This window comes from Lissotriton vulgaris, chromosome 12 (assembly GCF_964263255.1).
Source record: "Lissotriton vulgaris chromosome 12, aLisVul1.2, whole genome shotgun sequence".
NCBI classification, from domain to species: domain Eukaryota; kingdom Metazoa; phylum Chordata; class Amphibia; order Caudata; family Salamandridae; genus Lissotriton; species Lissotriton vulgaris.
The window spans coordinates 34824220-34848333 of NC_141700.1; the positions used below are offsets into that span (position 1 = coordinate 34824220).

General features: G+C 47.2%; 1 protein-coding gene and 1 long non-coding RNA gene across 2 annotated transcripts in view; one reads left to right on the forward strand and one right to left on the reverse strand.

The window, feature by feature from the left end:
- The first annotated feature begins 4969 nt into the window (after window positions 1-4969).
- LOC147673153 (uncharacterized) lies at window positions 4970-12475 on the forward strand. Its single transcript, XR_015302607.1, has 3 exons — window positions 4970-5906; window positions 7679-7763; window positions 12208-12475. It is a non-coding gene; the product is annotated as an uncharacterized LOC147673153 (long non-coding RNA).
- A 9385-nt stretch (window positions 12476-21860) lies between these two features.
- The window catches only part of DDX49 (DEAD-box helicase 49), a 102468-nt gene continuing 100214 nt past the window's right edge, over window positions 21861-24114 (reverse strand). The window contains exon 13 of the mRNA XM_086946910.1: window positions 21861-22992. Coding sequence (XP_086803036.1) covers window positions 22813-22992 — 180 coding nt within the window. The 3' untranslated portion in view covers window positions 21861-22812. The remainder of the gene's footprint in view (window positions 22993-24114) is intronic.

Consider the following 24114-nt stretch of genomic DNA (forward strand, 5'->3'; position numbering starts at 1 on the left):
TGACCAACTGTGAGGCCCAATAATACAGATTAATGTCCGCCCAACCTAGGCCCGCCTCAAATGAGGAGAACCGACATTTCACAAATCAGACCCTGGGAGCCTTGCCTTCCCATAGGAAACTGGTCATTTGGGCCAGCAAGTCTGTAAAGAATGTGGGTGGTAGCAGGTAGGGGTGATGTAGTATGTACAGGAAGTGGGCGAGGGCCATCATCTTAAAAAGTGCACCTCTCCCTGCAATTGAGAGAGGCAGTCAGGACCACTGTGTCAGGTCCCGCCGTGTCCTGGCAAGCCGTGGAGCAATGTTGAGTTCCCGATCGCGCTGTTGAGAGAGGGCTACTGACATGCCAAGGTATCGGAAGCTCTCTCCGGCCACCCTCAAGCAGGAATTCGCTATGCCTTTCACCCCAGGAGTGGCACCAGAGTCGATTTTCCCCAGTTAATCCCCAGTCCCGAGGCCTCCCCGTATACCTTATATATCTCCATAAGCTGTGGAACCGTATCTCGGGGACTCTGCAGGAAAAGAAGCATGTCGTCCGCTTACAAGTAGATGTGATCTCCCGTTCCTTCCCTCCACTGGCAACCTCTGAGTCTGGCATCTACCCTGATGAGCTCCGCCAAAGGCTCAACCACCAGGGCAAACAATAGGGGGGAAGCGGGCATCCCTCACGCGTGCCTCTTTCAATGGGGAACTTCTGTTACAAGGCTCCATTAACCCAGACTTCTGCCCCCAGATCCTTGTATAGAAGGGATACCCAATTCAGAATAATGGAGTCAAATTGCATCTTGTGGAGTACAGCGAGGAGGAAAGGCCAATGCACTGAGTCAAAGGCCGTTCAGTATCAACCAGTAGGAGTGCACATTACCCGCCAGTTCATCCAGGTAGACCAATGCCAGGTGCAATCACCGAAGGCAATGCTTGGTACCCCTGCCCAGCATAAAACGATTCTGGTCGTTGTGCACAACCGGGCGTATCACTGTGGCCAAATGTGTTGCCAGTATCTTGGCTAGGATTTTCACCTCGAGGATGATAAGGAGATGGGGCGATAGGACCCGCTGTCCACCGGGGACTTATCAGGCTTAAGAATCACAGTGATGGTCACTTCCGAAGGTCTTGGGGGAGTTCCCCACGCTCATAAGCATCCTTGTACAGCGCAAGAAGCTGCTGAGGAATATTTCTTACACAGCTCCAATGGAAATCTGTTTGGGCCAAGGGTTTTTCCTGAGGTCATCAGGGAGCTCGCTAGTTGTATTTCTTCTGTGGTGAGTGGCATGTCAGGTTCTGCACTCTCCACAGCTGAGAGCATGTCTACTGGCAGCTCGTGTACAATGGGGTGGTCTTGCTCTGCAGCCGAGGGCTCCCAGTAGGCGTACAGGGCTTGGAAATGTGATGCAAATTCCCTAGCTTAGAGATCCGTCTCCCTTAGCATTGTGCCCTCCTCATTTTCCAACTCAGTGACCATGCTGTACGGGCAGAAGGACACGGTCAGCCATAGCAATAGTTTCCTCCTTGTCTCCCATTTCAAACACCCACTCTTATGAGTCCATGAGGAAAGGAGTAAAAGGTGTATTGCTGCTCGATATGGTGCTGCCTTTGCCAGGCACCCACCAGTCCCAGCGCATCGGCCCAGGCCCCTCTGCGTGAGGAGCTGGCTGTTTTTGGGCATGATATTGTGTCCACCTCGGGGCCCATTACCAGATTAATTTCGCCGGCCAGCAATGTGAACCTCGGTGCAGTTTCCGCCAGGCATCCCTTCCTCTCCAAATCCAGGGGAACCATGCATGGATCGATCTCATGAGCTACGGGCGGCATGGGGTTGCCTCTTCTGAGCCGGGGGACTCCCCTGGAGGCAGTCTGGCCTCAAGGGACCTTTGGGCCCAAACCATGACAAAGCAGGCAGAGAGAACATTCTGGGGAACCCACGACTAAAGCCACTCTGAAACAAAGGCAGTCGGTAAGGGCCACTCAGCTCCTTACGGGACCCCTACAATGCAGATATTGTTCCTCCTTGACCTGCCCTCGGTGTCCCCAGCCCTGGCCTCTAGTAAGCTGACCCTGCACTGGAGGGCTACCTGCGAGTCTTGGAAGGTTTTTGTTGACTCCTCCACCACCAACAGCCTCTGCTCCGAAACTCTCTCAACCGTATTGTGGTGGTCCAGGCGCAAGAGGGACAGGTCTACACTGAGTTCCCTAACTAATCTTGTCCTCCAGCGAAGAATGGGTCACATGTATGGCCTGAAGAATAGACGCTGTGGAATCCGCTGGGGTGTCAGCCAAGAGGGGGTATTGTGTATGGCCTGAAGAAAGGATGCAGGTGTAGTCCGCTGGGGTAGAGGGGTGTCAGCCGAGAGGGGTGTCTTGTATGGCCTCAAGAATGAATGCCTGAGGAATCAGCGGGGTGATGAGCCGGCTGCGATTGCTCCCCACTTCCATCCCATTTTCTGTGGCTGGACGGGTAAACGTGCCCATTGTCCCCTGGACAGGGGGTGCCGCCTTCTCTTTACCCATTCGGTTGTGCCAAACTGTCCTGTCTGGGCACTCGTGACCGATGGTGGGGGAAATCTTTGCAGCTCCTCACTCCAAATGCAATGTCGGATGAGTCCCCCAGATAGCGACTCCCCGGGGGTGTAGGAAGCTGGCTTTTAATGTAGTGATGCCACTGTAAGGATACACCATGCAAAAAGTCTAAACAATCCTTATTAGATTAGAGGGCTCTTTAATAATCCCAAGTGCTCTATTAGTGCTATTGTGGTCGAGCAGCATAGGCTTATCAGAGAGTGAGTGTTAGGCATTTGTTGTACTAACACAGTCAAAAAATGGTTCACACACACGATTAGAACTCCGAGACAAATTTATAAAAAAATACTGTAGATTTTTATAGGAATTTAGACACCAAGAACCTTGAAATAACTTAAGTACAAGCGGAGTTATCGATTTTAAAGCAAAACAGAAAAATAGCTTGAATAAGGCATGATCCTCGAACGCTACAATATTCTTCTACGGGAGAAAAACACAGATAGCAAACCGGTACTTGCAAATGGAGTGCAGAGGTGCCCTCAGGGATTTACGGTACTAGGGAGCCAAAATGCAAAGTACCACCAGCAGGTTTGTTTTACCTGCCCTGGGGTGTCCGGTGCAGCGGTGCTGGTCAGGATGGTGGCCTTGAGCGCTACACTTTGGAAGTCAATGGGACTTCAAACAAGGGCTGCAAGGAGGGACATGACGGCAAGGTCGCGGGACCCGTAGGCCGAGGGGATGCAGTGAAATGTTGCCGTGGAGTATGATTGCAGAGGGTCTTGGCCGGCTGGCCACTTGTGTTTGACTCTCTCACAGTTGTCGGTAGATCCGTAGAGGGAAAGAAAACAAAACAGTAGGGCCACTCTGGTCATGGGTCTCATTTGTCCTGATGTCCCTCGACTTGCAGGAAGGCTTCCAAGGCAGTGGTGTCTGGACACAAAACAAGTCTTGGCTGGTGCAAGTGCCCTGGTATGCAGGGTATTGGTGCAGGGGGAGCTCCTGGAGGGTCTAGCGTGTCGAAGCTCAGCTGAGAGATGGGGCTGACCTCCTAGAGCCGCGAAGACCTCCTGCTGAAGTGATGCTCCCACAGTGGGCCCGATGGCCAACAACACGGTGAACCAAGCAGATTTGGTCAGGGCCTGCAGATGCAAGGGGTGGCTACCCCACGCCAAGGGAGATGACAGCTGGTTTTCGAAGTGCTGGACAGTGTTTCCAGTGTTTTGGGACTGATGCCGAGCCGTGCAACGAGTTGGGTCTTTGCAATTGTTAAGGAGCATGCAGCAAGGCAGAGTTTGGGGACAGTTTCTGTGCAGGTTCTTGGTTCTTGTGATGTCATCTCTTCTTTGTAATCTTCAAGTTCCAAGAAGTTGAATCTGTGGACCTGGTACCAGGGGATCCCTAAATACTAATTTTAGGGGTGTTTAGGGGAGTACAAGGCAGTAGCCAAAGTGCTACCTACCACTAGGGTGACTACACACCTATTTGATCACTTCCTGTGAAGAGTGGGCATAACCCTGACCCAGACGTCCCTATTACACTAAAATCAAAATGGTCAAACCCTTCTCTCGCTGTTCACTTCAGGTAGCCCACCTTAGGGGTGTGGCTAGCCTGTGGGTGCAACACGCCTCCTGAACAACTCATTTCTCACCTGCTCTGTTGCCAAATGGGCCCCAAGCCCAGAGGGTGGCATTCACCTGGTCTGGGGGGAAGCCAGGGTTGCATTTCAAAGGCAACAGAGACTTCGAAGCCTCTGGCCTTGATATGCTAAATTGATAGCCATCCTGCTAGAGGAGGTGAGAACACCTTCTGCCGAGCAGGCATTGTACCTGTCCTCTGAAACTGCGGGCTCTCCCTTGCAGGGGGTCAGAAGCCAGTTTGTGGTGGCAGACCTGGAGAATACCAGTCAGCGAACACACTAAGCGACTAGTAGTGCTATAGGGGACAAGGCTAAGATGCCATCTGGGTGCTTGTGGCAAGAAATCTGATACTGGCTTCAGTACCCTAGGGTCGGTTGAGGCGAAAGTGATGCCAATCTAGGCAGGGGAACAATGGTGCCCCACCGGCCTGCAATGACAGGCCCTATACACGGTTGACCAGCTATCCCGTTGGTGTCACACGGAGTGCGACGTCCCACTACTAATCAGTGCCGTACCCATCCCACCCTGGGTATGTGGTGTACCAGTTTACAGGGCGCACAGTGGTACGGCATCTAAACCCATCGGATACACACACTCTCTCTAATGCGGGCGAGGCAGGCGCGTGCACCTTCCCTCTGCAGTGCAGGGGTAAGATGCCCAGGTTCCTACGGTCATATAGAGAGTCTGAAAAGATTAGGAGGAAAAGGTTTTGAGGTAATTTCCTCTAAGAAGGGCTTTGTCCAACACCCCGTTTGCACTTCCCATGGCATAAGGTGTTAGCCAACTGCCAGAATTTTTGATATTTATTGCCTACTATTAAGTCAGAGATTTTTATCCATTCAGCCTCTTGAATTTTTCTTTTGTGCTACCATACAACTTGCTTGTGCATTTTTAGGCCATTGCTAGCTCCTGCCTCGAGATAGTTGTTCTCAAGCTGTTTTTTGGTCGAGCCTACACAGCGCTTGCACTGTCTGGAAGATCTGTTGTATGTACTTTGTGAGCTTTGGAGCATTGCCCCAGGACGTGTCTGCTTTCGCTTTTGCTCAGGGAGTATTTCTCCTCTAGTAACTGCCTCTATTTAACTGTCTTAATGGAAAATGACCAGCAGATGTCAGTAAAATACCAGAATCGCTTTCTGCTTAGGGATTTTCTTTATTTATTTTTCTAGCAACTGCCTGTATTTAACTGTATTGATAGAAAATGGCCAGCAGAGGCCAGTAAAATACGAGAATCACTTTACCCAGGATAAAGTGCTTCAGAGCTAAAAAACATATGAGGTCCCAAAGTCGAGACCTATTGAATTGCAAATGCTTGTTTGCCCTTGACGCTGCCCTTAGTGCTTTGTTTGATCTCCGGCACAAACCCAAACTGAGGTTCATTGCCTTTTGTTTTAGTTTTTTTGATGGCTATTCCCTAGCATTAGGATGCGCAGTTCGGAGACAAAGTGGGACCAGTCATTGATTGATATCCAAATTTTGTGGCGTGATTCGCCAGCCCTCACGTTGGCTTTTCCATCCCTCTACTTTAATCAAGGACGGGGTGACCATTTTATCCTGGGCAAGAGTTTGTAATGTTCCTCGTCCTTTGTTTTTCCCAACGTAGGTTGGTGTTCGCGGTATCCTCCTGATAGAAGCAACTGCCCAGTCAGAGTAGCGTGTTCCCTCGCTGCTCGTCTGTGAACTCTGAAGTCCAAGAGAGCTTCGCTCAAGCCCCGGCTCAAAAATATATAATCAATTGTTGTTTGATTATTGAAGGTATGAGGGTAGCTATTTGATGGGTTAATTTTCTTTTGCTGTTTGTACTGACTCCAACTTGTATATCTATAGAAAGGAGTTAAATCTCCGGTTCATTTCATTGGGGCTCCAGGTGCTTGTGCCGTTGTCTCCCATGTCATGCATGTTGAAGTCTCCCAGTATAATTATTTCAGAGGCTGTGTGGTTGCTGATTTGTTTTTTCCAGATGGACAATCAGCTTCTCTGTTTTTAGGTCTCGCCTAGGCAGCGCTTGCGCTGTCTCTTCGAGACATGCTGTTTTCAGGATATGGGCATTCAAAGCACCCATCGCTTCTGGTTGGTTAGTTGGCCTGCCTTTCTAAATTCCTTTACTGTGGTTGGTAAATACTGTCCATCTGTCCCGTCTTTGTGTGCTTGGTTCCCTCCCAGCGTACATCACCAATTGCCTGTGATTTTAATTATGCCTTTATCTTTGGGATTCAGGCTTGTTTGACCTTATCTCACCCTTTTATTGCTCCCTTTCCCTACCTCCTCGCCCACTCCTGTTCATTCCTACCTCCCCACTCAGTGGCATCCTCATAATGGCAAGCCCTCTAACCTCCCTTTCTTCGCTTCAACATACCATGAATTGCATCCAACATAGTTAATGCTACATAATTCACTTTGTATTCCTTGTGCGCTCTCTTGTGGCTACATCCAGTATATATCGCACTCGTGTATCATCACACTAAGAAATCAAATCACACTTCTGGATGCCTTATTACCATTTTGTAAAAAGGACACACAAGCAGATGCTGAATTTACAGAAAACACCCGCTGAGTGACTAAATCTTTGTTATTTACTATGTACACAACCAGCCAATAACATGCCAGTATACACATGAAAAATGCGAGATCTATTGCATCGCAAATGCTTGATTCCTATGTTCTTCTGCTGTGGGAGTTAAAGTAAACATTAGTGACTAGCGACGACTGCATACCTCTGTTTGCTCTGTGGCCCTTTATTATGCCTGCCTTCTCAGTTGGTGTTTATTTCCAGAATGGACAGTTTTACTGTGTGCTTGATGCATATAGATAAATGCAAAAAGAACAATTGATGGATAGAATGTCGTACATTCACCCCAGTACAGAGATCTTGGCCTAAATCCATAGTTTTCTTGCTCACCATGCCATTCCAGTTTGGAGCCAGCCATATGACAACACATAGCCTGTAAGCAGTAACATTGTAGGGAGCCAGCTACAGGTCAATGACGAGATATGGCTTACAGGCTATGTGTTGTCATTGGCCTGTAGCTGGCTCTGTAGAGTTGAATTTTACAGGCTCCCTTTTATAATTCAGCTGTGCCTGAGTCTGCCTTGGGTGGAAGCTTCCAGGCTCTGCTTTTATTCACTGCTAGCTCGGGAGTGTTTTCTTTTATTATAAGAATATGTCCTTCCCTAACCCCCTCCTTCCGCTTCTATAATTTCCCCTCATTGAGTAGTAAGTGTGCTCCAGTTTCCAGCCACTTCCCCGTTTCCCTCCCACATTTACTTCAAAAACGTCAATTTACACGTGCGGAGATCTCTGCGCAGAAAAGACAGGAGCGGCGGAGGTTTCTGAATATCATTTAGTAGAGCGTGAGTAACAATAATATACTCTATTAGCACTTCACATACTACATAATGTACCTCGTGAATAGGCTCGAAGCCCTTCACTCACTGAGCTAGCACACCTTGATATGTATTGTTTATGAACCATGTGTAATGTGACGTCACTCATCATACTTTAACCATGAATAAATGTATTCTTACAGCGCCTATAACCCCTGACGAGGCATTGAAGTTCATTTTGTGGAGGGAGGCACACGACTCAAGAACCCAAGATTTACTAATCAATAGGTTTGTACATTTTTTTTCCTTGTGCGTTAATTATACCCCTCCCTTTCCTCTCCTCCCTTTTCTCCTCACTCTCACTCTCCCTCTCCCCCTCCCCTTTCTCTTTTTCTCCCCCTCCCTTTTCTCTTCTTCTCCCCCTTTTCTCCTCCCTCTCCCCCTCCCTTTTGCCCTCCCCCATTTTCCCCTCTCTCCCCTTTTCTCCTTACTTTTCTCCTCCCTCTTCCCCTTTTTTCCTCTGCTCCCCCTTTTTTCCTCCTTGTCTCCTCACCCTCCCTTTTCTCCTCTCCCTCCCTTTTCTCCTCTCTCCCCCTTTTCTCCTCTCCCCCCCTTGTCTCCTCCTGCTCCCCCTTTTTTTCCTCATGGTCTCCTCCCTCTCATGTCTCCTCCCTCTCCCCTCCCTTTTTCCCCCACTCTTTTCTCCTCCCCTCGTTTCTCCTCCCTCTCTTCTCCTCCCTCTCCCCTTTTCTCCTCCCTCTCCCCTTTTCTCCTCCCTCTTTTACCTATTTTCTCCTCACTCCCCTCCCTTATCTCCTTGCTCTCCCCCTCCCTTTTCTACTCCCTCTCCCCCATTCTCCTCCCTCTTCACCTCTTTTCTCTTCACTCCCCCTCTCTTTTCTCCTCCCTCTCTTCCTTTTCTTCTCTCGCCCCATTTCTCCTCCCGCTCCCCTCTCCCTTTTCTCCTCCCTCTCTCCATTTTCTCTTCCCTCTCCCCCCTCCCTTTTCTCCTCCCTCTCCCCTCCCGTTACCCCTTTTCTCCTCCCTCTCCTTTTTCTCCTCATGCTCCTCTTCCCCTTTTCTCCTCTCTTTTCGCTCTACCTCCTTTTTCTTCTCCCTCTCGCCCTCTTTTCTCCTCCTTCCCTTTTCCTCCCTCTCCCTCCTTTCCCCCTCCATTTTCTCCTCTCTCCCCCTCCCTTTTCTCCTCTCTCCCCCTCCCTTTTCTCCTCTCTCCCCCTCCCTTTTCTTCTCCCTCTCCCCCTTTCTTCTCCCTTCCCCATTTCTCTTCCCTCTCCCCTCCCCCTCCCTTTTCTCCCCACTCCTGTCTCCCTTTTCTCCTCCCTCTTCTCTTCTTTGCTCCTCCCTCCCCACTCCCTTTCTCCTCCCTCCCCACTCCCTTTTCTTCACCCTCTCCCCCTTTCTCCTCCCTTTCCCCCTTTTCTCCTCACTCTTCACCTCTTTTCTTCTCCATCTCCCTTTTCTCCTCCCTCTTCCCCTCTTTTCTCCTCCCGCTTCCCCTCCCTTTACTCCTCCTGCATCCCCTCCCTTTTCTCCTCCCTCTCCCCTGCCTTTTCTCCTCCATCTCTCTTTTCTCCTCCCGCTTCCCCTCATTTTACTCCTCCTGCATCCCCTCCCTTTTCTCCTCCCTCTCCCCTGCCTTTTCTCCTCCCGCTTCATTAATCCTCTCTCCTCCCTCTCCCATTCTCTTGCCTCTCCCCTTTTCCCCTCCCCCTTTTCTCCCCCCTTTTCGCCTCTCTCCTCCCTCTCCCTCTCCCCTTTCTTCTCCCTCTCCCCCCCTTTTCTCACTCCCTTCCCCTCCCTCTCCCCCTTTTCTCCTCCCTCTCCCATCCCTCTCCTCCCTCTCCCCTCCTCATCCCTCCCCCTCCCTTTTCTCCTCTTTTCTCCTCCCTCCCCTTCCTATTTACCTCCCTCTCCCCCTTTTCTCCCCCTCTCTCTTTTCTCCCTCTTCTCCTCTTTTCTCCTCCCTCTTCCCCTCCCGCTTCCCCTTCCTTTTATCCTCCCTCTTCCTTAATCCTCTCTCCTCCCTCTCCCATTCTCCTGCCTCTCCCCCTTTCTCCTCTTTTTTACTCCCTCCCTACTCCGTTTTTCTGCATCTCCCCCTTTCTTCTCCCTCTCCCCCTTTCTTCCCTCTCCCCCTTTTCTCATCCCTCTCCCCCTTTTCTCCTCCCTCTCCCTCTCTTTTCTCCTCCCGTCTCTACCCATTTTCTCCTCCCTCTCCCCTTTTCTCCTCCCTCTCCCCCTTGCTCCTCCCTCTCCCCCTGTTCTCCTCTCCCTTTTTTCCTCCCTCTCTCCCTTTTCTCTTCCCTCTCCCCCTCCCTCTCCCCTTCCCTTTTCTCCTCCCTCTCCCGTTCCCCCTCTTTTCTCCTCCCTCTCCTTTTTCTCCTCATGCTCCCCTTCCCCTTTTCTCCTCTTTTCGCTCTCCCTCCCTTTTCTCCTTCTCGCCCTCTTTTCTCCTCCCTCCCTTCTCCTCCCTCTCCCTCCTTTCCCCTCCCTCCTTTCCCCCTCCATGTTCTCCTCTTTAAACCCTCCCTTTTCTCCTCCCCACTCTTTTCTCCTCCCACTTCCCCTTTTCTCCTCTCTCTCCCTCCCTTTTCTCCTCTCTCCCCCTCCCCTTTGCCCCTCCCTCCCCCCTCTCCCCTCCCTTTCTCCTCCCTCTCCCTTCCCTTTCTCCTCCCTCTCCCTTCCTCCTCCCTCTCCCCTCCCTTTCTCCTCCCTCTCCCTTCTCTTTCTCCTCCCCCTCTCTCCCCCTCTTCCCTTTCTCCTCCCTTTCCCCTCCCTTTCTCCTCCCTCTCCCCTCCCTTTCTCCTCCCTCTTTCTCCTCCCTCCTCTCCCCTTCCCCTCTGCCTCCCTTTTCTCCTCCCTCCCCCTTCCACTTTCCCTACCTCTCCCCCACCCCCACCCCTCTCCCTCCCCCTTTTCTCCCCCACCCCTCTCCCTCTTCTCCTCTTTTCTCCTCCCTCCCCTCTCCCCTTTTCTCCTCCCTCTCCCCCTTGCTCCTCCCTCTCCCCCTGTTCTCCTCTCCCTTTTTTCCTCCCTCTCTCCCTTTTCTCTTCCCTCTCCCCCTCCCTCTCCCCTTCCCTTTTCTCCTCCCTCTCCCGTTCCCCCTCTTTTCTCCTCCCTCTCCTTTTTCTCCTCATGCTCCCCTTCCCCTTTTCTCCTCTTTTCGCTCTCCCTCCCTTTTCTCCTTCTCGCCCTCTTTTCTCCTCCCTCCCTTCTCCTCCCTCTCCCTCCTTTCCCCTCCCTCCTCCTCCTTTCCCCTCCCTCCTTTCCCCCTCCATGTTCTCCTCTTTAAACCCTCCCTTTTCTCCTCCCCACTCTTTTCTCCTCCCACTTCCCCTTTTCTCCTCTCTCTCCCTCCCTTTTCTCCTCTCTCCCCCTCCCCTTTGCCCCTCCCTCCCCCCTCTCCCCTCCCTTTCTCCTCCCTCTCCCTTCCCTTTCTCCTCCCTCTCCCTTCCTCCTCCCTCTCCCCTCCCTTTCTCCTCCCTCTCCCTTCTCTTTCTCCTCCCCCTCTCTCCCCCTCTCTTCCCTTTCTCCTCCCTTTCCCCTCCCTTTCTCCTCCCTCTCCCCTCCCTTTCTCCTCCCTCTTTCTCCTCCCTCCTCTCCCCTTCCCCTCTGCCTCCCTTTTCTCCTCCCTCCCCCTTCCACTTTCCCTACCTCTCCCCCACCCCCACCCCTCTCCCTCCCCCTTTTCTCCCCCACCCCTCTCCCTCTTCTCCTCTTTTCTCCTCCCTCCCCACTCCCTTTTCTTCTCCCTCTCCCCCTTTTCGCCTCCCTCTCCCCTCCTCCCGCTTCGCCTCCCTTTTCTCCTTCCTCTCCCCTTCCTTTTCTCCTCCCTCTTCATTAATCCTCTCTCTCCCTCTCCTGCCTCTCCCCCTTATCTCTTTTTTACTCCCTCCCCACTCCGTTTTCATCCCTTTCTCCTCCCGCTCCCCCTTTTCTCCTTCTCCTCTCCCTTTTCTCCTCTCTCCCCCCACTTTTCTCCTCTCTCCCCCTCTTTTGTGCTCTCCCCCTCTTTTCTCCTCCCTCCCCCTTTCCTCCTCCCCCTCTTTTTCTCCTCCCTCTACCCCTCTCCCTCCTATTTCTCCTCCCTTTTCTCCAGGGAAGAGAAAAGAAGAGGGAAGCAGGAGAATTTTTTTTTTAATTTATGAGAAAAGGGCGGGGCAGCTGAAAATAGATATTTTCAATTGTTTTATTAAGAGAGCAACATTTAAGTTATTTGAAGTGGAGATCGGTCTGTAGGTAGGCAGCTCCAAAGTTTGGCTGATTGAACAGAGAAAGATGTTTCACCCAAGGTTTTTTCTTCTACATTGTAATTATGAGGCGAGAGTCATTCTTGAGCTTAGGTTCCCTTGCTGTATGTATTTGTTGATTAACTTCCTGATAAAGAGTGGTCTCTTGCTGTGTTTTGCTTTGTGTGTGTGACACAAAGCAGCTTGGAGTACAATTTTCTGGTGAGCGGTGCAGCGCCCTCCAGACAGGAGAGGTGTGTGCTTGCGGCAATGCTCTGAATTCTTTCTCGTCTTCTCATAGTCGATGAAGTTGCGTCATGACAGACCATTAGCCTGATAGGATAAGCGATAGAACCTTGTGTGGGCAGATGCGTTGCAGCGTTTATTGTGTGAAAGCTTGATTTTACTTCCTTATCCACTTGTGCATTAATTGACAGTTTGGCGTCCATGTTAACTCCATCGTTTTTGTTTTACCTCCTTAGGTATTTTTGGAGGTGGTCCTAGATTGTCAGACCAAGGACTGACAACACAAGATCCATCCACAACCACCTTATCTTCAGAAAACTACTCAAGAATTGTCTCCGCCCCACATAAGCGCCATACGCAAGCAGACATTTACAGCATACCCCTCTGTTTATAAGCATTTATTTTCACTTTAGATATGTGCCTATCTTTGTGTATTGCTTTGTATAAACATGTAAAAGAATTATATTGTTGTAAATAAATAAATAAAAATCATCTTTGGTCTACATGTACTTACTTCCATTGTGCATCTATGTACCTGGATCTGTGTGTCTGTTACTTTACTCCTGAAAAAGCATATATCCAAGGCACCCTATTTCTAATAATGTACCCTATCAATATCTTTAATCTACATATACTTACTTCCTTTATGCATCTATATACTTTCAATGTACTTATGGATCTATATATTTATCACTTTCCTCTAATTGAGCATTTCCAATACACTACCCTATTTCTCAGCCTTTTCTTCTCTCAATATATCTTCTAGCCCAACTTTCTGACTCATCTCAAACTTCTTTCCACTACTCTTTCCAATGCACTACCCTATCTCTCACCCTATACATCTATCAATATATCCTCTACATCCACTCTCTCATGTATCCCGAACCCCATACCACTACTATGCTCCCCAAAATAACCCTTTCTTGACTTTCTCCTACTCTACCCTCCTTGCATCATCTGACACCTCTTTTACTATACCAATCCCCCCAAAACAAATCTTTCTAAACTCTTCCCTCTAACTCGTCCCCTCCAAAACCCCTTTTTACTCATCCATAAGCCTCCTCCTACTGCTATGACCTCAAAAAAACAGAAAAGAAAAAAATCAAAAACGTTCACTCTTCTATCCATCCACTGTCCGTTTCAATCAAAATAACAGACTAATATGTTCACTTCTCAAATTCCATAATCCACTATACTAATTCACCACTAATCCTTTATGGGTTCAGAGTAGCGTGCTACTCGCCAATAAAGCATTTGAACACCCCATCAGGGATACAAGCGCTATATAAAACAAACCTCTTCTATCCCGCCACCTACCCTTCTCTATCCAAATAACTGAATAACATATCCACCACTCAAATTACTTCCTATTTCACTATACTAATTTTCAACACTAATCCTTTATGGGCTCTGGAGTAGAGTGCTACTCGCCGGAAAAGCATTTCAACACCTATCAGGGGTAACAGGTGCTATATGAATGCAAACCTTTCTTCCCCTTCTCTCCCTCTGCTATTCTTCTCACTCCATATATCTGAATAATAACCACTACTCAAATTACTTTCATATTTCACCATACTAATTCACCACTAATCCTTTATGGGTTTCCGGAGTAGCTTGCTACTCGCCCCAAAAAAATAAAAGCGCTTCAACAACCCATCGGGTAACAAGCGTTATATAAATACAAACCTTATTATCTCATCTATCCTTCTGCTATACTTCAGAATCCAAACACCTGACTAACCTATCCACCACTTAAAACGACTTTCATGTTTCACTATACTAGTTCTCCACTAATCCTCTATGGGTCCTGGAGTAGCGTGCTACTCGCCCAAAAAGCGCTATATAAATACAATTACAATACAATGTTCAGCCTAAGATATGAGGTACTGTGCAAGGAAAATGGGGTACAGTTTGATTCAGCGTTACCAAAAATTAGGGGTAGTGCATAAGAAAGAATAGTGACAGATTTTGGGGACTTTTGTTCAGTCTATGATTAGAGGTACTGAAGAACAAGTTTCTCACCGTCGGTAAAACTTTATCTGATCGGGACTTTACATAGCTGCAGATTCCTTACCCACCCATCCTCCAGCTCTGTGAACAGATTTCCAGGGACACATCTTTTCCCTTTTCAGGGCCCTGGTATTCTACACCAGTGGTCAGTGTGCTTCATGACTATGTGCTTCTGGCGTAGAAAGATGCGAAAAGTAGCACGCTGGGGTGGTGCCTATATAGGCGTAGCACGCTGGGGTGGTGCCTATATAGGCACAGCACCCGTCTTTGCTGGCATGGATGATGCCACACAGAGATGAACTATGCCACTAACCGGCACACATTAACTGGATCTGGACATTTTTCTTGAGCAGTACCCGTGTGCCAGTTAGTGGCATAGTTCATCTCTGTGTGGCATCATCCATGCCAGCAAAGACGGGTGCTGTGCCTATATAGGCACCACCCCAGCGTGCTACGCCTATATAGGCACCACCCCAGCGTGCTACGCCTATATAGGCACCACCCCAGCGTGCTACTTTTCGCAACTTTCTATGCCAGAAGCGCATAGTCATGAAGCACACGGACCACTGGTGTAGAATACCAGGGCCCTGAAAAGGGAAAAGCTGTGTCCCGGGAAAGCTGTTCACAGAGCTGGAGGATGGGTGGGTAAGGAATCCACAGCTGAATAGAGTCTCTACCAAAGTCATTACCAAAGGTAGGTAACATTGTTCTTCTGATAGACTTCTAGCCGCAGATTCCTTACCTTAAAATAGATACTCAAGCAATAGGTGGGTCAGCGGACTAATTTCACATGAAGACCTGCAGGAGCGAATGGGCAAAACCTCATCCCTACGGACCTGGCAGTAATGCTGAGTGAATGTGTGTATCGAAGCCAGGAAAACACTTAGAGCCTTCTGGGTTACAGCAGTTGCATCATCCATCCTTTCTAGAATCAACTACGTCAACACCTGCCTGAAAATGTTTTGTTGCTGTCTGTCAGATATCCAGGACCTGAACTCCACATGATTACACAGTGATTACAGCTTAAGCTCTGGTATAATGAGTACGCAAACACTCAGGGAGTTGCTTCTTAGCCAATACATAACAGATTTTGATACAGAGTACAATCCATCGTGAAATGGTCTGCTTCTGTACGGCCTGCCCTTTCTTTGCTAAGACAAATCTCACGAAGAGTTGGTCATCCACCCGGAATTTTTGGGTCCAGCCGCACCTCTTTAAGCTCCGCTGCATCCCTCCAAGGAAAAGTAAGAAGAGTGATCATTTGTTCAAGGGAGTGACAACTTTCGGAAGAAAGGAAGCTCTCATACAAACCCCTGGTCTGTCTGAGTTAACACTGACGTAGGGAGGCTTGGATGATAAAGCCTGAATTTCACTGACCCTCCGGGCAGAGGTTATAGCCATAAGAAAGGCTGTTTTGATGGTAAGGGGCCCTGAGTGGACAATTGTGCAAAGGCTCGAAAGGAGAGCACAAACAAAAGGGGAGTATGAGATTGAGGTCCCACTGGGGCATAATGAAAGGGGAATGAGGAAACAAATATAAACCTTTCAAAACCTATATACAATAAATAATTTGAAGAGGGATGGCTGGTCAGGCAATCAGGCTGTCTAGTTTACTTGTACCATCTAGTAATTGAACTATCTTAAGTTTATGTACTGGACAATGGTCATTAAGTGCTCCCCAGCAACACGATGACTATACTGAAACCTATGGCCAGACTTCTGTCCTTCTTGGGCACCAGAAAGTAGTTGGAATAGAAACTATGACCTACTTCTGGAGTCCGTTCTTTCTCTATGGTTTCCATTAACCAAGAGAACAGTCACTTCCTGGTGGAGCAGAGACAAGTGATTGTCCATCAGGCTGTCGCGAGGAGGATCGGACCACTGGCTAGCCGATCCATTCGGGTCTGTGGATACCGTATCCTCGCCACACAGAGGCTGGGAAGCATGCACAAAGCAGTGGCTGGGCTTGTAAAGATGTGGCTAGAAATCTCTTTCGTGGCCACAAAAAGAGCAGATTGAGGATGATGAGTGTACATGGAAAGGCCCAAGTGATCCTTAACACCTTGGCTGCTAGGGGGTTTTCCCCTCCTGTGCTGATCCTTGATGAACACCATTGTTCATGACAAGGTCAACTCGTCAAACGCACAGCGCAGGTAACGCCCATGACGAGCTGACCTTGGCATGAGCATGGAAGGGGTTAAAGCTCTCAAGTGCCAAATCTGCCTTGGCTCCGAAAAGACGGGAGCCATCTAAGTCCCCAGAAAAAAACAGTCCTTAACCAGGTGTTGCCGCTTAGGGTCACCATCGACTAAACTGCTCGGCCCAGTGAGTCGGGTCGCCCAAATATAAGGTGCATAGCCACATAAAACTTGTTTAATTGGGCATAAGCTGGTCTGGATCCCAGAAACTCGGGATGTGCGGAGATGGCCCAGGTGCTGGCTCAACCACGGTCTTGAGTTACAACGCTCCACCATCTCATCAGCTTATGGACAAGGTGAATTTGGCTTATTCTAATGAGAGCAGGATTTATCCGAATGGGCCGACGACTTCGAGTGTAACAAGGATCTGAACTCAACCGCTCCCAGAACCCCTTCCTCTAGACGACGATCTGGATTAGGAGCTTGAGGGATTGCTCCCTCAAGGCCTTCGTATGTACGGCGTGGCACTCGGAGCAGGCCTTCGGGTCGTGGTCGTGGTCGAGCTCAAGGCAACAAAGGTAAACAAGGTGCAGGTCTGTCACCGACATTGAGCGGTGACGGGCGCTGCAGGGCTTGAAGCTGGCCTTCTTGGATGACAAACCTGCCACGCCAAGAGGAAAAAAACCTCAAAATACTTCGACAAAACGATGAAAACATTTGTGTAAAATTGACTAAAGGATACCTCTTCCCCGATCGGTTCTAACTAAAGCGAAAAGAAAAGACCTGACGTCAGCGCGCTGGAGTGGTGCCCATTAAGCACAAGACAAGTCACTTCCGGTGCAGACACCACGTGGAGCCGGACTACGCCACCCACCGGCACACACTGGTACTGCTGAAGGAAAATTTCCCATCCAATCTGACGCCTGGGGATAATTCAAAGGTAAGGAATCTGAGGCTAGAAGTCTATTACATCATCGAAGGTGCTGTGCAGTTAGTGTCTGGTGGTATATGCAAGCCTAGGCGAACTGTACATGTAAGAAGGAGTGCAGTTAGCTTCTAGGGGTATGTTCAGCCGCAGATTAAGGGTACGGTACATGGAGGAAGGGGTGAAGTTATCTTCTTGGGGCTATGTTCAGCCTAACATCATGGTTAATACACTTGGAAGAAGGCAGGGTATGTTCAACCAACGAGTAGGCCTACTGCACATGGGAGAATAGGTGCAGTTGGCTTGTTAGGTGCAAAATGTTTGATCTAAGATTGTGGTACTACACAAGGAAGAAGGGGTTCCGGTGGTTCCCAGATGGGGTTGTACTTTAGTTTAAAATTAGGGGTGCAGTATGTGGGTGAAGGGGTGCTGTTAGTTTCAGGGGCCATGTTTAGCCTAAGATAAGGAAAAGTTGCTTAACTGTAATCCTAGTTCTCTTCCAGGGTTATCATCATCTAAGTCATGAGCACTGAATAGTCCTGCCCATGTGCGGGGATCCCTTCTTAAATATACATTTTTTTAATTGTATTGATTTATGTGGTTCTAAAAGAAAAGTAAATGTAATCCGGCAGGTTTTTTTCCCTTTTCTGTGGGCTGTACTGAATAGTTCCGCCCACGTGCGGTGACCCCTTTTTAAATAATATAAATATATATATATATATATTTTATTACAATTGTCCCTTCACCCATGAACGCCACAGGAGCACACTCAGGCTTGATTTAAAACACATTTATTTCATCTCGCATGACGCGTTTCAGCCACCAGGCCTTTATCAAATGCTGTGTGATGAAAACCGATTGTTCGTATTCCACGGTTTAAATAGCTCCAGAAGCACAGCTTCTATGTCATGGCAAACAAGGGAGGACTACAATTGCATCATGGTCCTGTTTGTTGTTTTAGCGGCGCCATCTTTGAAGGTGAAAAGGTGCATTTAAGTCCCATCTGAATTGATGTTTCTTTTTATTATCGACTTTGGAAATGAATTTCCTCCCTCGTGATGGATCAGATGTTCATGCCTTTACACAATTGTCCGATATTTTGGGCCATTGTTAGTCTCTCTCCAAATGCTGTTGTTATTTGTGAGCTGTTGGTGTAACATGCCTTTCGTCAGCCACTCCGTGCATATTCGAATTCATACCTGAAATTGCTGATATAAGTAAACAGCGCATTAACATGTCGTCATGTCCTAACTTCAGAGTCAGCAGGCACATCATTCTTTTTGCTTGGGTGGTTCTAGCAGTTTCCCCTAATGTCCATACAAATGCCAAACAAACTGCCGAACTCCTTACGTGACGGGTGCCTCCTTCGTGCATTTGGCTTGCACGTGTTTAACTTATTACAATTGTCCCTTCACCCAGGAACGCCACAGGAGCACACTCAGGCTTGATTTAAAACACATTTATTTCATCTCGCATGACGCGTTTCAGCCACCAGGCCTTTATCAAATGCTGTGTGATGAAAACCGATTGTTCGTATTCCACGGTTTAAATAGCTCCAGAAGCACAGCTTCTATGTCATGGCAAACAAGGGAGGACTACAATTGCATCATGGTCCTGTTTGTTGTTTTAGCGGCGCCATCTTTGAAGGTGAAAAGGTGCATTTAAGTCCCATCTGAATTGATGTTTCTTTTTATTATCGACTTTGGAAATGAATTTCCTCCCTCGTGATGGATCAGATGTTCATGCCTTTACACAATTGTCCGATATTTTGGGCCATTGTTAGTCTCTCTCCAAATGCTGTTGTTATTTGTGAGCTGTTGGTGTAACATGCCTTTCGTCAGCCACTCCGTGCATATTCGAATTCATACCTGAAATTGCTGATATAAGTAAACAGCGCATTAACATGTCGTCATGTCCATCACGAGGGAGGAAATTCATTTCCAAAGTCGATAATAAAAAGAAACATCAATTCAGATGGGACTTAAATGCACCTTTTCACCTTCAAAGATGGCGCCGCTAAAACAACAAACAGGACCATGATGCAATTGTAGTCCTCCCTTGTTTGCCATGACATAGAAGCTGTGCTTCTGGAGCTATTTAAACCGTGGAATACGAACAATCGGTTTTCATCACACAGCATTTGATAAAGGCCTGGTGGCTGAAACGCCGTCATGCGAGATGAAATAAATGTGTTTTAAATCAAGCCTGAGTGTGCTCCTGTGGCGTTCATGGGTGAAGGGACAATTGTAATAAGTTAAACACGTGCAAGCCAAATGCACGAAGGAGGCACCCGTCACGTAAGGAGTTCGGCAGTTTGTTTGGCATTTGTATGGATATATATATATATATAATGTATTTAGAAACATTGTACATAGTACTTACCACACACATGCATGTATGTGTGTGTTAAGTATGTGTGTATATACATATATATATATATATATATATTTAAAAAGGGGTCACCGCACGTGGGCGGAACTATTCAGTACAGCCTATAGAAAAGGGAAAAAAAACTGCTGGATTACATTTACTTTTCTTTTAGAACCACATAAATCAATACAATTAAAAAACTGACCACAGGAAGCCTTCCACAAACCTTTATTTAAAAGTAAAAGGAAAGGGAATACAAGACATTATTAACCAACAGGCTGCCTCTAAAAAGAGTAACCATAAAACTGGCACTGTGCCATTAAGAACCTCACAGTACCCCTGTACCCCATCATGCCCCGCAGGTGACAGATAAGTCAAGTCATTTATATGGAAAACCAAGGAATCCTGCCTACAGAACTTATTGAGAGCTGCAATGGCTTCTGTTTGGGGAGGCGGGGAGGCGGGAGGGATGCTCATGACTTTGATGAGGATTCCCCTGGAAGAGAATTAGGATTGCAGGTAAGTAACTTATCCTTCTCTTCCTGGGGATCCTCATCAATAGTCATAAGTATGGATCGGAATAACAAATCAATCCCACAAAGCCCTGACTTAGAAGCAAAAACAGCTCCAACATTTAAGCAAAACTATTCCTCAAAGAAGCCTGTCCTGCGGGAGTGTCTGCTTTAGCATCTGAATCCAGGCAGTAATGCCTTGTAAAGGTGTGACCCAGGCAGTAATGCCTTGTAAAGGTGTGACCCAGGCAGTAATGCCTTGTAAAGGTGTGACCCAGGCAGTAATGCCTTGTAAAGGTGTGAGCAGATTTCCAGGTAGCGGCTTTACACATTTCTGAAATAGGTACATTTCTCAACCGAGCTGTAGTAGTAGCTTTCCCACTAGTAGACTGCGCTCTAGGTCTAGCAGGTAAGGACTTTTTAACTAGCTGGTATGACAGTAGAAAAAGGAAATAATTCATCTTGAAATAGACTTTTTTGATGAAGCTAAATTTGTTCTCACCGGACCATAATTAGCAAACAGGTGATCCAATTTCCTGATACTCTTACTCTTGTCCAAGTAGAATTTTAAACACTCTCTTAATATCCAGATACTGTAGTGACCTTTCAGCTGGACTTGATGGGTTAGGAAAGAAAGTAGGTAGGGAGATATCACGATTGATGTGATGCTCTGAGACTACCTTTGGGAGAAAAAGTGGGATGAGTTGTCATAACCACTCCATTGGTGTGAAACACAATATACGGTACATCCTAAAACAGATCTAGAGTTTCACTTACCCTACTGGCTGAAGTGATGGCAACAAGAAAAGCCGCTTTCCAGGTGAAATGTTGTAAAGTGGCTTTATATATTGGTTCACATGGAGGGCCCATCAGTTTTGAAAGGTGTATATATATATATATATATATATATATATATATATATATATATATATATATATATATATATATATATATATTTTGTACCTAGTACTTAACGTGGGCGGGACAATTCAATGCTCATGACTTTGATGATCCCCCTGGAAGAGAAGAGGTATTACACATGGAAATGGGGTGCATTTAGCTTGTATGGGGGATATTAGGTTAGAAGATGGGGTGTAGGTGGTTTCCATGTGAATTAAAGTGTACATTTGTTTCTAAGGTTAGGGGTACTGCGCTTGTAAGACGGGATGCTGTTACCACGTGAGGAGGTTTGGTTTTAGCTTAGGGGTCCTGCTAGCTTCCTGGGGCTGAAGCAATACGTTCATGCTAAAATAAGGTCTCTATACGTGGAGTAAGTGGTGCTCTTAGGTTCTAGGAGTTGGGCGGTACATTTGTTCAGTAAGGCTACCACACATCACAGGGTACATTGGCTCTAAAGTTAGGGGGAGGAAGGGAAGTCAGTAACCTACTAGGGCTGAGCAGATGTACTTTCCTCCAAGGCTGTAGTACCACACATGGAGGAACCGATACAGAGGGAGGGAAGGAGTACATTTTGTTCGATCTAAGGGGGGGCTGCACGTGTTTACCATCGCAATCTTTTAAGGTGAATTTATAAATGAGGCTGCTTGCAGGTCACATTCATTGTTGGGGCGTGGCACTACATTTACACAATCCCTTTCTAAGCTGTGCAGTTAGAAATAGGTAAAATATTTGAGGGGTACAACATCATCCTTGTAAATATGGGTTTTTACTACTGCATTTTGTGCAATAAAAGCACCCACACGTGTATATGCCCCTACAACACAGTTCAAGTTTCTTTATGAATACAATACAAAACTCAAAAATTCTGAAATCCTCCTTGGTTTGAGAGTAACTCAACCTAACTTACCCATGCAATGTTTATATAAATTAGGGCTTCTGTCAACATGATGAACCACACGCGTTAAGGACTAATGCTTTGCAAATGAAACCAAAACTTTGAAAAACATGAACAGATTCCAAGGTTATCAAGTAAATATTCTTATAATGAGTTGTTTATTTTAGCTTGGTTGTTAACAAATGAAAATATTTAGCTCACAGCAGTGACCTCCTGTTCCTTGTGACTTTAAAGTCTTCAAACCGTGGTAGAGTTTGGAATTATACACCACGAGTACCAGTTGTCCCACAATGTGCTATATAATGTGCAATTCAGCAATTTTCCCCCAGTGAATGCATTCTGCTTGCAGACACACAACATTTTAAAACATGTTGAACAGATATGGCCTAACTTTTTATATCCAAAAGTACAATGTGAGGACTGAAACCCCCAAGTATGTTTGGGTGCCTTCAATGCTTTTATATAAAACAGCTCGGTTACTCCCACTGTAAATTTAAAAAATATATATTCGTTTTGAATAGTTTCAAACCAAATGCAGAATTACGTAAGTCGCTGACAGACCCAAAGATAAGTCAACATATGCATCCAAGCACAGTAGATTCATAATTTACTTAATTGTAAGTTTGCCCACGATCTCCAGGGAATCCTTTACACTAAGTTGTTCAATCATAAAGTTTGTGAGTTTTCAGAATACCCGAGAAGGATCTTTGCGGCCAATTTGACATGGGCCTCCGCTCTCCTCCAGGACAACCCAAGTTCACAACTCCGTGCCATCAGCAGGTCAAGGAACTGCACAAACACCGTACAGGGATGAGCAACATCTCCAGAATAAGAGTAGAACCACACCGGGCACAGATGACTCCAAGAACTGAGCAGGATACATTTTCTTTCTAACCAGTTGATAGTTCTCTGCAGAGAAATCATTATGGATCCCTGTCCACATGTTTGGAGTGGTTTACGGTTTAGGTACAAAACCACCAGTTTCAACTCTGCAACTGGCCGGTTGACCCTTTCTTGCCGGCCCCGGGTGCCCAGATGTAGGGGGAGCATCCATAAAGTCTAGTGAACATGAGAAACATTAGGCTCAGCGGTCACTTGCGCGCCAGCTTCTGTGCCAGTTTCTGCTGCCGCTGCTGCTTCTTCTGCAGTTTCTTCCTCAGTTGCTTGTCCTTCTTCATCTGCAGAGTGCCTTGGATTTGATCCTTGAACTTCCGCTTTTGAGCCTTGATTTTTTCCAGCTCTGCCTTCCTCTTCTGCTCCACGTCAGGATCCTGCAACAGGAAAAAGAGAGAGATTGGCAGTTTCCATTTCTTCCAGCTAAGGAATACTCAAACCTTTGACTGATTACAACATAAATGAATACTTGTAAATTCAATGTTCTACCACTGATGAAAACTCTATATTCCTGCTTTTGAGCTTCAGTAATGCTTTAACTTATGTTAACCAAACGTTACAGGTAAATCAACTAAACTATTTCACGCAAAATTCACTGTTCCAAGAAACTCGTGTTCCACCAATAGTAAACATTTCTTACGCTTGGGCAACCCCAAGTATTAAAAAATAGTGCAGCAGCTCTTAACTCCCCTTTTCTACCAGTAAACCCATAAAAAGAACTCCCTCGCAGTGTGCTTTCATGTACATGTAGAGGCTTCCAGCATGTTGCGAGGATGTGATACATTATACACTAGTTTGTGCATGCTGTGTTATTTAACTTCTTAAATTCTTCTTGTGATTTACTAATTTGCATTCTCTTCATTTCTCCTTCAAGGGCATAGTTTAGCATGAAAAGTATGGATCTGGTAGAGACTTCTAGCCGCAGATTCCTTACCTTAGAATTTCCCCAGTTCTTTTCTTTCTGCGCGAGACATGACTGATCCAGAGAAGAGCTACCCCTTTGTCGCTTTTTGACAGACCTTTTTTGACATTTTATCCACTTCTTTTGCGGTTTACCTACTGGTGTGTCACGGATGCCCTTGCGTAAGTCTGGTTTTAAGCCCTGCAGCGCCTGTCATCGGCTGATGTTGGTGACGGACCTGCACCTCGGTTGCCTGGAGAGCGACAGAATACGAAGGCGTGCTTCAATTGCCTGGCCATGGCTTTGAGGGAGCGGTCCCTGAATCTGCCAGCGGCACAGTCAGCGACTCTGGGGAACTTCAGTTCCCCGTTGAGGGGAAGGTCCTGGAATAGTTTGTGGAGCCTGAAGTCCTCTTCGTCACACTCTAAGTCATCGGGACATTCAGGTAGGAGGCATAAGAAGAAGAAGAGTAAGAAGTCAAAGCATTCTTTGACTTCTCGTCGGCCAGCTGCTGAGGAAAGGGAGTCCCTGCGGTTTAGGCCTCATTCTATTGAACCTGCACTTGGGCCGACTGTGCGTTCCCGAATTTCCCAGAGCA